This window comes from Triturus cristatus, chromosome 1_2 (genome assembly GCF_964204655.1).
Source record: "Triturus cristatus chromosome 1_2, aTriCri1.1, whole genome shotgun sequence".
Classification (NCBI taxonomy): Eukaryota; Metazoa; Chordata; class Amphibia; order Caudata; family Salamandridae; genus Triturus; species Triturus cristatus.
This window is the reverse complement of record NC_140580.1, coordinates 47,462,646-47,477,156: the sequence shown is the minus strand read 5'-3', so window position 1 is coordinate 47,477,156 and position 14,511 is coordinate 47,462,646. Positions and strand designations below refer to the sequence as shown.

General features: G+C 45.1%; 1 protein-coding gene across 1 annotated transcript; it reads right to left on the bottom strand.

Annotated features, from left to right (window-relative positions):
• Positions 1-11,067: 11,067 nt before the first annotated feature.
• Positions 11,068-12,198, bottom strand: LOC146866735 (52 kDa repressor of the inhibitor of the protein kinase-like). The gene has a single exon (XM_085617063.1). It carries the CDS (start codon positions 12,196-12,198, stop codon positions 11,068-11,070), a length of 1,131 nt encoding a protein of 376 aa, XP_085473189.1.
• Between the last annotated feature and the right edge of the window lie 2,313 nt (positions 12,199-14,511).

Here is a 14,511-nt window from a genome sequence, read left to right as displayed (position 1 = left end):
GCAGTACAAAGGAGGACACACAGACTGCATGATCTATCTGGGGACTCAGAAAAACCACATGCGACATCTATCAGAAAGCTGCGTGAACGATTACCTGGTAATCACCTCAGCACAATGTAAACATGCACATACATGACACTGTTCGGGGATCCGTCATTTACAGCTGACAATAAATGTCCAAACATCATGGTCCCCCCCATTAAAGCAGTGGGGACGTGCACAAACGTGAAGTGCTCTGAGGACCCAGAGCCAACTTAACAGTGTTGAAGCCTGTAATTCTTTATCTTTCAAAAACAGCAAATTAATTATTCACAGGGAATGACTCACTGTGTGCCCTTAGAACTAAACTCAGCACAAAGGGGTCAGTCAGCTCCACAACCTTGCCAACACAGACCAGATACAAAGCCCGCTCTGGTGGCCCAATGGCAACAACCAGGGATCTTGCCCTGTTATTACTTCTAAGCAGCAGCAACCAACTCCCTGGGACCCAAAGCCAGCTTGTAATAGTGCATCTCTCCTTCAGAGCAGCCTCAGCACACACATGGTGCACAGCCTACCCAGGGGGCCCAAAGCTAAAATACAGGGAGTGGAGACACATTGTCATCACAATCCTTAAACACAGCTGTAGGGGCCATGGGAATATGTTCAACCCTATCCAGGGACCCCGTGAATAATCAGAAGAAAGAAAACACATTACATTTTTCTGCAATTTTGTTTTCACATTACTTTCATGGTAACCAAGTGTTAAAAGTCCGCAAAAACAGTAAAATCATAATAACATGTCTAGTATGGAACGCCAAGGCTGTGTAACACATGTCCCTGTAACACACGTCTTCAGCTGCCTCCCAGACCCGAATGTAGGCATGGCAGAACCAAGGTCTGGAGAAAAATAACCACTTAAAAGAAGTCCGGATATGAAGTAAGTTATGTGTGCTTTTACGCATGTGTGTTTCAAAATGTCCACGGCTCAATCATTGGACAGTGGTAGCTTGCTACTACTGGTATCGCTCTACTCATAGACATCCGGGAATAAAGCCCTTCATCAGATCCCTTAAGCATTTCAAAAGGTTCATAACCTTAGTGGACACAGACCTGGATGCGCCTAGACAACTAATGACTAACTGGAGCAATCACACTGGCAACCTGCGATCACAACTGGAGCTCTCGTAACCTAGGCCCTGGTGCCCTGGGATCAGAGAATACCAGGTTCTTCTCTTGTATCTTGTATCTCAATCTTTTGTGTTCCTTTCCTCTCACAAGCCAAAATGCTTAAGGTAAATAGCTCACACAACATTCAACTCTCTCTAGAACTCTAGGCTCTACAGATGAATGCATTATTTAGGAAGAGAGAGATGAAAGGCTTGCCTGTGCTCGCAGGTAAATGTATCAATGAGAGAATGGAAGCAGAGAGGTCAGTTTATCCCTGCTGTTTCTTGAGGAGAATTACAAGAAGACATCAACATAAGGGCAGGGTACAGACTGACATTTACCCAGAGACAGGTGCAATAGCCCACATGTCTAACTGGCGCTAACAGCACAGCCACCACTTGCTCAGATGAAGACTTATTCCACACTCAGCGCTTATAGTACAAGTATCACTCATATGTCACATATAGCAAAAGTACTACTTACGTGCCACAGTGACCACAGCTATCATCACATGTCAAAGGCAGCTGATTAGTACCATTCATCAGATCATTCCCTTGCTCTTCTGGTTAATTTCTTACTCAGTACAAACAGCAAATCTATCCTTTAAGGTTTTTGTCAGCAGAGCTACTCTCACCAGACAACAGAGCATTCCCAAACAAGTTACAGGGAGCAAAGCTATGCCTCAATAGCAGCTGAGCTATCCCAGGATAGGTGATTGTCCTTCTGACAATCTGTCCGCACGGTGTCTAAGCAACTAGGGAACAGGGAACCAGTGAACAAGAGGGGTTCGGGAACTAATGCTTTCAGGATGGCGTTTGGAGAAAGAGAGCCTCTCATACTTTAGTGGGACAGGTAAAACAAAGGAACCAGGAGACGCAATACTTGGAGACAGAGAGACCTCAATATTGAGCGGCTTTAGGCTGGGAAACATCAGGCAGAGTAGAAATGGAAGGCTAGAACAAGACAACAGAGACAATGAAAGCAAGAGACAGGCCAGTTCCAACTACAAGGATACAGGCAAATAAGAACCTAGGGTGGAATGTTTGAATTTGAACCTAGATGAGGAACAATGCATACCAAAGGAGAAACATAAAATCCACAAATATTGCACTAGAATGACTCTTACATCAACCACCTGTGTCATTTAGAAGGGTACATGGCATTACGTTCAAACAACACAACCATAGCTGACACTAATTAGGGGGAAGGATTCAAGGCCCTAACCTCCACTGTGAACCACCATGCAGAACCCCCAAACACACTCAACATTAACACAGGTTAGGCTGGAAAGTGTCAAGAGTCTCTCCTCCCCCCCAACTCCATTTATAGAACAGCTCTATGAGGATAACCAATGTCTTCCAAGCCAGCCACCCACATTAATGTGATTCAGTTCCTCTACTGGAAAACCTCTGACGGATGAATCACAAACGCAGACTGATGTCTGCATAAAGTGCCGAGGCCAAGTAATTGGCTAACTCTGAACCATATCTGGCAGGTCAACATAACAGAACTGCTGCTACACATGCTAAACCTCTTCTCTGTGTGTTTGGAAACAATGCATACCAGCTGTCCATACTGTCCCTATGCTGTGTGTGAATTAGCGAAGCTTTAAGAGACCGTTCCACTTAAAAAAAAAAAAGAAATCAAAATGACTGTCCTTGTCAATTTTGTTTTATATTTAGCTGCTTACAATTGTGTTTCCATTATTTTTTTATAAAATTTCCCAAATTAAGCTTGAATATTGACGTTCAAACAGTTTGAATCAAACTTCTATGTAGGTACACCAGGAATACACTGTTGTATGTATCAAGTCTGCATCATCTAGGGCTGTAAGGGCACAGCCTGTCACCATTTCACATAATTATATTAAAAAGTAACGAAGAAAGCCTTTGTTTGCAAGGATAAACGTTTCCTGTCTCTGTCCCCATTTCTCTCACAAGAGGAACCTAATAGACAAGAACTGCGCCGGGGCTTACCTGTTTGAATGAAGCTCCCCTCACGCTACATTCCACAAACAGTGCTCCAGGTTTAAATGTCCCGTCCTCGCAAGCACCAGGAGACCCCAAGCCAAGGCACCCCAAGCTCCGCTGCACAGCGCCGTCCACAGGAAGCGCAAGCACTATTTTGTGTCCCGACCCGGACCAGACCCCAGGCGGCGCGCACAATGAACCCGGACGCCTCCGCCCAGCGTGCAGTCAACCTTGCAGAAGCTCGTGCGACGTCACGGGCCTATGCTAGGTGGTGGTGGTGGCGTGCGTACGCTGCAGGCAGCAGTTGCAAGCAGCAGGTGGCGGTGCGCATGCGCTCGTACTTCAAACAGGGCCGCGCGCGTGGCACTGGTGGCCCATTGCAGTGGCCTTTATAATTTATTTGGGGACACTGACACTACTGTAACAGTAGTGTCAGATTCCCCAAATAAATTATAAAGACCGCCGCAACGGGCCACCAGTGCTGCGCGACCGCCACCCCAAAAATAGTGCCGCCTGGGGCGGACCGTACCCCTCTTAGCTACGCACCTGGAATCAGGTGAGTGAGATGGGGCGTGAGAAGATGGGATGAAATGGGAAAAGGGAGGGTGGGGAAGGGAGATGCAATGGTGACTGAAGTGTAATGGATGGAATGTGATGGGAGAATTGTGGGATGGAATGCAATGGGATAGGGGATGGGAAAGTAAAAGGGAAGGGGTGGTCTTTGGGATGGGCTATGATGCGAGGTGATGTGATGAGATGAGGAGAGGGTAGGTGGGGTTGGGGTTTGATCTTGTAGCGTTCGGATGGGATGGATTGAGAAGATGGTGAGGTGGGATTTGATGCAAATGGGATGGGGTGGGGTGAGATGTGAGGGAAGAAATGAGATGTGAGGGTAAGGGATGAGATGGGCATGGTGGGGGTTTGGTTTGATGGGACAGGGTAGGGTTGTGGTATAGGGTGGGACAGGAAGAAGTGGGCCAGGGTGGAATGAGGTGTGATGAGAAGGCAGGGTACAGTGCTGCATGGTAATTGTTACTTCAATGCTGCACACTGGAGAACTGAATGTCAGCCTTGGATACATGGAGAATGTGAGAAAGGACAATTGTAAGAGCACTTTTCAAAAACTTCAAATAAATAAGAGTTATTGTTACCTGAAGCATTACTACAATAACAGTAAATTGGATTTTTTTTCAAATTAAATAACATATTCTATAATTACTTACAGAGTGCTCTGGTTATCAACCTTGAAAGGATGAAAGGCTAAGATCCACTTTACTGCGATTCAAACTTCTGACCTGCAGGTAAAACTAGAGGTCTTAACTTGCTGGGTCTTCTTGCTGGCTGCTGACGTATTACCACTCCTCCACCCACTCCTTCCGCATCGTAGTGCAGTGTGTGCACATTTTGAAACATAACTAATCAGTCCAGAAAGAAGTGCGGAGGAGCTATTCAGTTTCACAGTCCCGCAGGTTTTATATTACTAAAGAGAGAGAACGCACATATTAGCCCCACCTTCAGGGGCTGGAGCCTACTTCTGCTGCTAAATTAGCTGGGGTAAGGCTGGTTTTGGATATTCGCGCTGAAGAGGAGAGAAAGAGTTGCTTTGCTGCAGAAGACGCAGGGCCTGCGCCACTAAAACATTTTAGCAATGCAGTGATCCAACCTCACGAGTGGGCGGTGGGGAGGGCAAAAGTTTAAGCATTATCAAAATTTCACAGGCACTTTTGTAAAATGCGAGGCATTTTTACAAAAGTGTTGATAATTGTGATTTTTTTTGCAATCATGACATCCTGAAGGGTTTGATTTACACCTTAAACAATAAGCATGCTAAATCTATTCATCGGTTTCTATGAAATGGTAAATGCAATTCATCCGGAAAGTTTCCAACAGTCAGTTTATGTGGCATTTAACCGTTTTCCTATGAAATCACATACAACCCTGTGGAGCAGGTAGGCACAGACTATGGCTGGTGCTTTGAAGAGACAGCCATTGTCACTTGGTGCTGTGTATCTGTGAAAGCATGCAGAACTTCCACAGATCTGACCCAGTGATGGCTCTCTGTGATCTCACTTCCAAGCAATCACCTGCTCGCACACAATCACCAGGCCTCGGGTCATCTACTGCATGCATTAGCTAGGCTGTGAAACAGTGGCGGTCTGTAGCCAATCAGTTCATGGACTGTCCAGTGCATCACACGTGAAAAACTATTTCAAGATGTTATGCACCTACCACATGTTTACTGCAGAATGTGTAACGTCATGCATATGGTTGCTAGATATCACAGCTCAACACTGACACACAGGTTCACCATAAACCCATGGCAAGTTTAATTCAAGAAACTAAAGAAGCTATAAACATATCACAAACACACCCTCCTTCACCCCCACTCAGTGGAGTGTGAACACGGAAGCACATTTGAGCAACTGTGCTTATAGCAGAACTCACAAAACGTTTTTTTTTTTTGGGCATATTTATATAGCGCAAACTCGACCCGAAGGTATTAGAGCCAGGGCCGGCTTAAGTGCTGGTGGCGCCCTGTGCGACAATGTTTGTTGGCGCCCCCCCAATGACCACCTCCACCACCACAGGTATCTCTCGCTAGCACCCTTTAACAGTGACCAAGTCTCCATAACCACACTCTCTCAGATGCACTGAATTAGTTATAGCGCCACTCATACCAGTGTAGGGTGTCCGAGCACTTTGCATCACACACACATTACACAGAGACAATCAATCATACGCGTGTAAATCAGTGTAGGAAATGTTACATAAGCCAAAGGACTAAATGTGTAGGAGTCACATGTCATCCATACTGATAGGCAGTATAGTTTAAGAGTGCTTGGTGTGGAGAAGCACAAACTCCGAGGCGAAAATGAAACCGCATAGTTGGGAGTTTTCTTTAATAATAAGAATCGATTTCAAGCCAAATTCACCCTTTTTGCAACATTAATTAATGTTCTAATAATGTATACTTTGCAGTCTGTGTGCAGTTCCAGGATGAAAGTTAATATCTCACTGTTCTATATTAGGACTTTAAGTTATAAATTGCAAGTAACAAAAGGATGTCTCTTTTGAAAGCAGTAACCTGCTGATCTGTTTACATCATACGCACTCTGTAATCTACTTGGTACACGTTCTTTGCAGCAGGCATATTAACCCTCTGCACTAACTTCACCTAAATCAAAACCTCAACTATACAAAATGCTGATCTCTCGCCAGGAAGGTAATTAATCACACGAGTTATCTTGACATTTATGTGAGGCCTGGTAATTGTGTGGGGGGGGGGGAGAAACGCTGCAGAAGGTGCTTCAAAAGCATAATAAACTTTCAAACACGGCGCCCCCAGGAAGCCAGCACCTGGTGTGGTGACCTCGAGGCTCGAACTCTGGTTTCCAGCACCAAAGGCGGCAGTTTAGGCCGGCCGACGGACCACATCCTCTCCCCTTCATCTAACATCACTTACTTGCGCCCGGTGTTCTCAGAAAGTGCCGTGGAGGGTCCTCTGCCCTGCCAGTAGTCCACGTCCCGTCGTCCCCGAACAATTAACTGCTTCGAGCCTAGGGCGGTACATCGCTTTACCTAGACTCGCAGATTTGTATTGTATCTCCTCTCTGCCTGCAGCTCCGTTGCCGTCGGCCTGCCACCACCTCCGCCCTGATCGCTGTCAACCTAGCAGAAGCGCCCGTGTCCTGCGACGTCACGGGCCTCTGCTAGGTGGTGGCGGTGCGCATGCGCTTGCATTTCAAAGAGGGCGCGCGCGCGGCACTGGTGGCCCGTTGCGGCGGCATTTATAATTTATTTGGGGACACTGACTGACGCTACTGTAACAGTAGTGTCAGCGTCCCCAAATAAATTATAAAGGCCGCCGCAACGGGCCACCAGTGCCGCGCGGCTGCCGCCCCAAAAATAGTGCCGCCTGGGGCGGACCGCCCCCACCGCCCCCCCCTAGCTACCTGTGATGCGGCGTGCGATGCGATCAAGAGGTCGCCAGCATGGTGGGGGAGGGCTATATAGCCTCCCCCGCACATAGAAGCCCCGGAAGTGACGCCCCTTGCGTCACTTCTGAGCAGGAAGAGGAGGGGGACATTGACCGGAGTCCCTGCCCCCAGGAGGGGCGGGGAGGGGTGACCGGTGCCCAGGCGACACTAGGGCGCCGACCGCTCTGGTGGCCCCCTGTGGGGGCCGCGGTCAGCTGCATAGCACTGAGAAGCTTCATTAAATGCAGAGTAATATTGTGACGTAACACCAGGGTGCCAGAAATCTGCCCTCTGGCTTTCAGCCTCGCCTAGACACTCGTGAGCTCTGCAGAGGCGCACGCAGAACGCCTGGAAGGTGCCGGCATTGTGTACATATGGGTGTGGAGTGCACGTATGTGAAAGCAAATATTGTGGCTGTCATGCACGCAGTGGGAGGGCATGTAAATATGGAAGACTGAGGGGGAGAGAGGAGTCTCGGGGCTCCCGGAGACCATGAATGAGGGTTTGGCTGTCCAGGACCACTGTTAGATCAAACAAACCTTTTTTGTGGTCATCTGGAAGAGCACAGCATTTTGTAGCATGGACGCCTTGAGAGGCTCTTAGGACTCTGCACTCCACAACATAAGCTCCGCAGAGACTGTCAGAACAATGCACCTGGCAGCATAGGCTCTTAAGAAACTGTCATAGCATGACACAAGGCAGCATAGGCCCTTCAGAGATTGTCAGAGCATACCGCATAATTTGGCCACCTCTGCGCATAAGGCCAGTGTCCCCAAGTATAGGTCCTTCAGAGACTGCCAGCACAGGCAAAGCTCTGCGCAGCATAGGGCTTTATGGAGTATTATAACCCAGCAGATGATCCAACACGCTGAGAGGAAAAATTACTATTTAAAACAAGCATTTGCAATGCAATCGGTCTCGCCTTAGGGACCTTATGTATTTGGCTATGCAGCACATTATCCAGGGTGCTGAAACATCTACTGTTCTTTAACATGGAGGGAAAGTAAGCACCAAACTGCGTGACACACCAGGTATGGGAATACATGGAGAGAAATATTGCCTTTCAGCGGGAAATGGTCTAGTCTAAAGCTCTGTTTTTAATATAAAAGCAGGGCTTTCGGTTGCCATATCACTGAAAATACAAGATTTGAAAAAAATATTATTGTCTACGGGTGCTTGTGGAAGACAATTTCTATGGACTGGAATCTAGTGAATGCTACAGTGATTCTGGTATTTTACTGACCTCTGCTGGTCGTTTTCTATCAAGAAAGCTAAATAGAGGCAGTTGCCAGAAAAATACAAAACATAAAGTCCCTCAGCAGAAAGCAATTCTGGTATTTTACTGACCTCTGCTGGTCGTTTTCTATCAAGACAGTTAAATAGAGGCAGTTGAACAGAAAAAAAAAGTCCCTAAGCGGAAGCAGACAAGTCCTAGGCCTGATCTCCAGAGCCCACAAAGTACATACACATATAAGTATATACTAAAGTATATACTGAGGTATATACAAGAGGTCTCGAATGCTCGACCTAAAAAAGATGTTCGGAACAACAGCACCCCGGTGGTGCACTTTGTCGTCCATGGTGTGCAATGCCACTGCACAGTTCACTGCCACCGGGCTCTGGGCATCATTGCCATCACAGACAACACAGGATGTAATATCAGAATAAGGTGGGTGAAATATCGAGAACCAATCAACGTCAATGAGGGTAAACACAGGTACGTAGAGATGCACTGTGTTTGCTATACTTAACCCCACAAGTATGTATCCTGGTGATATATATATTCAAGGTACGTGAATGTGGAGTCAATAGTACCGAAGCTGCGTGTACATAATTCCCTTCGTAATATTTTGGGGCCTGGTATTTGGCCACGGCACTTTTGCATCAACATTTCTGCCCTAAATATTCGGAAGAACATTTTTGGGTCATTACCCGGGGCTCTCCTTATGTCAAAGCACGGCGTGCTAGCTGCGGTATAAAATAGTACAAAACTCCCTCACCACACCAAAAAAAAGGAGATTTATAGCTCTTGTTTTTATGTTATACGAACACTTTTATCTTTAAGCAAGCTGCTGCCATGAGATACTTCACAACAGCAAATGGTGCCATAAAAATGTGACCATTCCCCAACCCCTCCATTACATCCGTGTCGGCCATTTGGGGATTCCAGTGAAGATAAGGAGCTATGGAAGCTATCCGAGTACTATAGTTTTAAAAATGCAATAATACACTGCTTATTACCAACCCCCCTCCACACGAATTTTGCTGCCACCTAAACACTATGGTTGGTGTACTAGTTTTATCGACCTCAGACGGCAGAAAGACTTAAAAGCGGCTGTCTGGAGCTTGCTCGTAAATCTATACAACAGTCGCATTGGCCCACTGAGCTATTTTACTCGCGCCTCACAGTACAGCTCTATTGTTGGAGCTGCCGAAGATAAGGGATTCAATGTCAAAACGCGCCGCCGTCTTTCCCAGTTTTACAATATCGCTGAAAGGCTGACATCGGGGTCTGTTTTGTGGACGTTAACTTCGTACCAGGTATTGCTGGTGGCTTGAATATATCGAATATATATTGAATATATCGTCAGGTATCTGTCTACTTTCAATACATCTGGCCAAGAGCTTAAATTCTCGGGGAGCTTCAAAGCGTGCACCCATCTCACCAAAATCAGGGTGCGCAGGTCTAAAGATCATTTCGACATATTGTTGTCAATGCCGCTTGTTCACAACTGTCTAAGCACTTGCATGCTAAGGAATTAGAAGGAATTAGTTCTGCAACAGTGCAAGTGGTTGCACTGCAAAGTTGCAGAAGGTTGAACTACTACACACGAGTTCTACCCTTGGCTGCTGCACTTGGTCGAAATAGCTTGACCTTGGGCAAATCCCAGGGTTAAAGTTTCATACGCATTTTGTAACGAGTCAACTATCAGTACAGGAGCGATGTGATCTCAACGTAGGCCAGGGGTGCAACTAGGTCTTAATTTTGGGGGGGGCTAACATGGCAAATTAAGGGGCGTGGCTAATGTTAATCAATAGGGGTGCGGCTAAAATGGCAGATAATCAGGATCGGTCAATGCTCAGGTCAAGCTGAGAAACAAATGTGGTGAATTCTGCATTTGAAACTGGAGAACAATTAGAGCACACATTTTTGTTAATTTGATGCATTTATATGCTATTGTCTTATGAAAAAGGAACAGAATGTACTGAATTAAAAGGCCAATTTAATATATTTTACTACAAAGCACTTTAGGAACACAATATAACCAATTTTCACAATGCCATATCAAGGCGACGACCCTTTTTCGCCAGTTCATCAACAATTGCTTCTATAGGAGGACAATGTGCTCGTGAAATGTTTATCATTGCAAGTCCAGAGAGTCGTTCTTGCCCCATTGTTGACCGAAGATAGGTTTTCAGTCTGCGAAGACAATTGAAGCACCTTTCTGGGGAAGGCGGTTGTCACTGGCAAAGTGGCAAATAATTTTAGTAGGCAGTATATGTTGGGATAGAAGTCAATGTGAGCATGAGTTAAGGTATCCATTATATTCCCTGGCCTTTCTTCAATAGGTACCTTCAGCCATGTCATTACCCATATGTCATATTCATTTTTTAGATCCTCGCGTGTACCAGGTAAATCGTCCTTATATATGTCAAGATCATCCTTCAAATTTTTAAAAGACTCTTGGGTGACAAATCTTGGTACCAGATACTGCATTGTACAGGCCTTGCTGGCTGAATCTTTCTGATAATTCATACAATAAATTGTCTATAAATGGTCAAAATATTGAAATCCTATAGTAAGCTTCAGGATCACTAGTCTTGTAATTGGCCCGTTGTGTCTGCCTGCCAGTAAGGCATGGCATTGTCAGAGGTTCCCCTGCTGTGGTTTGGGCTTTAACGAAAATCTCATTAAATGCTTCTTCAGCTTTGTCTCTGCTTTCTTGAATCACCTGCTTGACTTTTTCAATCTATCCTATGCACTCCAACATATCTGTATTAGGATTTTGGAGTGCAGCTGAAACAGGAAGCAGTAGCCCAGAAAATCGTGCCAGGATGTGTAATGCAACAATGAAGTTATGGGACTGAACAGCTGCGAGAAATTGCTCAGCCTTGGAAGAGGCATTGTGATCTTGCCAGTCTGAGATCTCAAGCAAAGAGTCAACCAGAGCTGGGTACATATCAACAAAACGAACAACCGATGCATTCCTTTCAACCCACCGTGTCTCACATAAACCACTTAACAGTTTCTTTTTTGTATCTGGCAAAGTAGCAAATTTCGCCTTTAGGACAGCCATTCTTTTTGCAGAGCCTCTTACAAAATTAGACACTTCTTTAAGTGTTGAAAGACAATTACGGATTTGACGTATATCACATGAATGTCCAATCACAAGGTTCAGTGAATGACTTCCACAATGTACATAAAATGCCTTTGGCACACGCTCTGAAACTAGCCCCTGTGCACCTTTAACAGAGCTTTTCATTGCAGCACAACCATCATATCTTTGCCCACGTATACGATCTACATTCAGGCCATATGTTTTTAAAGAAGTGAGAATTTTCTTTCCAATTTCAACCCCTGTTCCATCCTGAAGCTCTTCGAAGCCAAGGAATTCTTCATACGCAGATTTACCTTCTATAAAACGAATTACTAGAACAAGTTGCTCGATAGTGGCACTGTCAGTTGTTCCATCTGCTAAAATGGCAAAAAATCTTGCATTGTTTGCGCGCTCCACCACTCTATTTCTCATTAGAATGTTGCAAGCAGAGATGATATCATTCTGAATCTTCCAACTTGTGTAAGTTGCATTAGAGGGACACGTTGCCAGATGCCATGCCAGAACTTCATCACCAGCTTGAAGTCGTAGGCGCAGAGCAGCACGGAAATTGCCATCATCCTCTTCGGGTTCCTTTGAAGTAATAGGTTGTCCACTGTCTCTGTGTCCTCGAAGGGCTATACCTTGTTTGGCACAATGGAGTACTGTTGGCACAAGTCGTTTTCTGTTTTCCAAAATAGTTTTCTTCCAGTTGCTCTCGATCATAGTTGTAACAGCAACAGACTTCCCTTCAAAAACAGATGAGAAGTTAGCTGCCGCTGTCATACTGTCTTTGTGATACAAGGAAGAAGCATGGAAACAAAAAACACTTTGTGCATGTTTCTATTTTGTTATGGGCTGAAGCACTGATTTCCCCACAGCTTGATGAGAACCTCTTCCAACTTCTTTCCATTTTGTTAAGGGCCGAAGCACTAATTTCCCCACAGCTTGATGAGAACCTCTTCCAACTTCTTTACGGGCAAAGAGTACACACATCTTGCATAAGGCCCCCTCAAGTTTAGCACTGTAGGCAAGCCATGGGCGATAGGTTTTCAACCATTCATGTTGAAAGCGACGTGCTTGAATTCCCTGCTGAGCGACTGGAAACTTGTATGATGTCTCTGGCGTCCAGGAAGAGTGCAAAATTTGGTAGCGTAAATCACCTGGGATTGATGATGAAACTGTGCTGAGTCTTGAGACATCTATATATACTCCTATATCTAAGATGTATGAACTCTTTGACTTTTCCAAACATGGACTACTAAATGCTGGCATACCAGTGGTTGTGTATGCAGGAAACTCAGAATGAAGTAATGCTAAATGTTCTTCTGGAGTATAGCCGGAAGCTGGCAGGGCAGGTTCTTCACCTGAATCAGAACATGCTGTCAAAGGGTCTTGAGTGGCTGGCCGACGAGTGAAAAAATCCTCTATCTTTCGCCGCTTAGCATTTTGTGGTCCAAAGCCTCTAGTGTTCGGCATCCTGCTGTATGCGGATATCGATGTCTAGTGAAATATAAAAAAGGCCCTCAGGTCAATTACTTCATTATTACAAAACTACGGGGGGAAAGAATACTGTAATTTTGTACAATAAACCAACATTGAAAAGCCAAGAAATACATGTTAAACATCCAGTACCTCTCTAAATTACCCTAAACTCTTTAAAGAAGCAAGCTAGAAGTAGCCTGATTTTCTGTACAATTATGATATCACACACTTACCACATGTCTAAACTCCAATGAAATGGCTGGAATTTCTTATAATATGAAAATGTCCAATGCAAATCAGCCCCAAACAATTGTGCAAAACCATCTGGGTATATAATTAGAAGATTACAGTTTCTAATGTTTGACGCAAAGACTTCTGCCCTCTATGCATTCAATGTACGCTTACCTACAGAAAGAACAGGCCTTAAAAATATTTAGGCGCAGATTTACTAAACTTTCATGCACCACAACTTGGCAAGGGAACATGCTGCGCTGTGTTGCATCAAAGGCAGAGAGCAGAAATGTGCCATATTTACAAAAATATGCCACATTTCTGCTGTCCCCCTCAACCGGTGCTGCATAGTGCCAATGCAGACATCATGGTGCAACAGTGCCTGTGTTATGAGCAAGATTCTTTCTGTGAAGGAAGGGATACCTGAATGCAGCTCACATGGAAAAAGGAAGCAACAAGGATAAATAAAGATAATTCTCCTCGTAACGCCTGGGCGGCGCACCATTTGGAAGCATTCCCCTGTTTACTGGCTGAAGTAACTGTGGGGTTGTGTCAAAATCCATAGACGGATGTGTGGGAATGCCCTAGCTCCACTCATGGAACGACTTCCCAACGTAAGGTAACTCAAGGCAGCTCATTGCTCTGCCTCTCATTACTCTGGAGTTACTAAACCATGCAAAACCACACAAAGTGGCTTTGTGTGGGTTAGGTAAATCCCAATTAAATGGGTAAAATGATGGCAGCGTAAAAGGAAATCAGAATAGATGGATACAAGGGTGAAAGGATAGCAGAGTAAATGTAAATGTGAGAGGATGGATGCGTTGGTGAAGGGATCGCAGAGTAAATAGATATCTGAGATGATGTCTAAAAGGGTGGGTGTAAGGTTGGCAGAGTAAATTGAAATCAGAGAGGATGGATGGTTGGATTGATGGATGAAAGGATAGCAGATAGGATAACACACACCTACCCGATTTACCAGCAGGTTACAGAGTTCATTGCAAAGTGTGTTTACCAAATGTGGATATCATGCTCTCACAATTGCGATATTAGGGAGTGGTGTACATCAGCAAGCATCGTAAATACCCTCTAAATGGCTCAGTACCACAATATGATTGCATGTTTCAAGTCAGGATAGAGGCTCACACATAGAGCCCTTAAATGCCTGAGCTCTGCACTCTCATGTAAAAGTCCAGCCCTAGTAACGTCTGAGTAACCAAGATGGTGTATTCAAAATACCCCGCAATCTACACCCCGTCTGCTTGACATGCATTTTTGATACACTGCATTACCTGCAGGAAAATCTCACATTCGAAGAGCCAATCAACATACTTTGGACGTGCTTAAAAAAAGGGTGTGTTTTGGGCCTCATCAATAATCTGAAAC

Coding starts and splice junctions, on each gene's coding strand:
- LOC146866735 (XM_085617063.1), bottom strand. CDS start 12,198: ATGACAGCGGCAGCTAACTTCTCATCTGTTTTTGAAGGGAAGTCTGTT.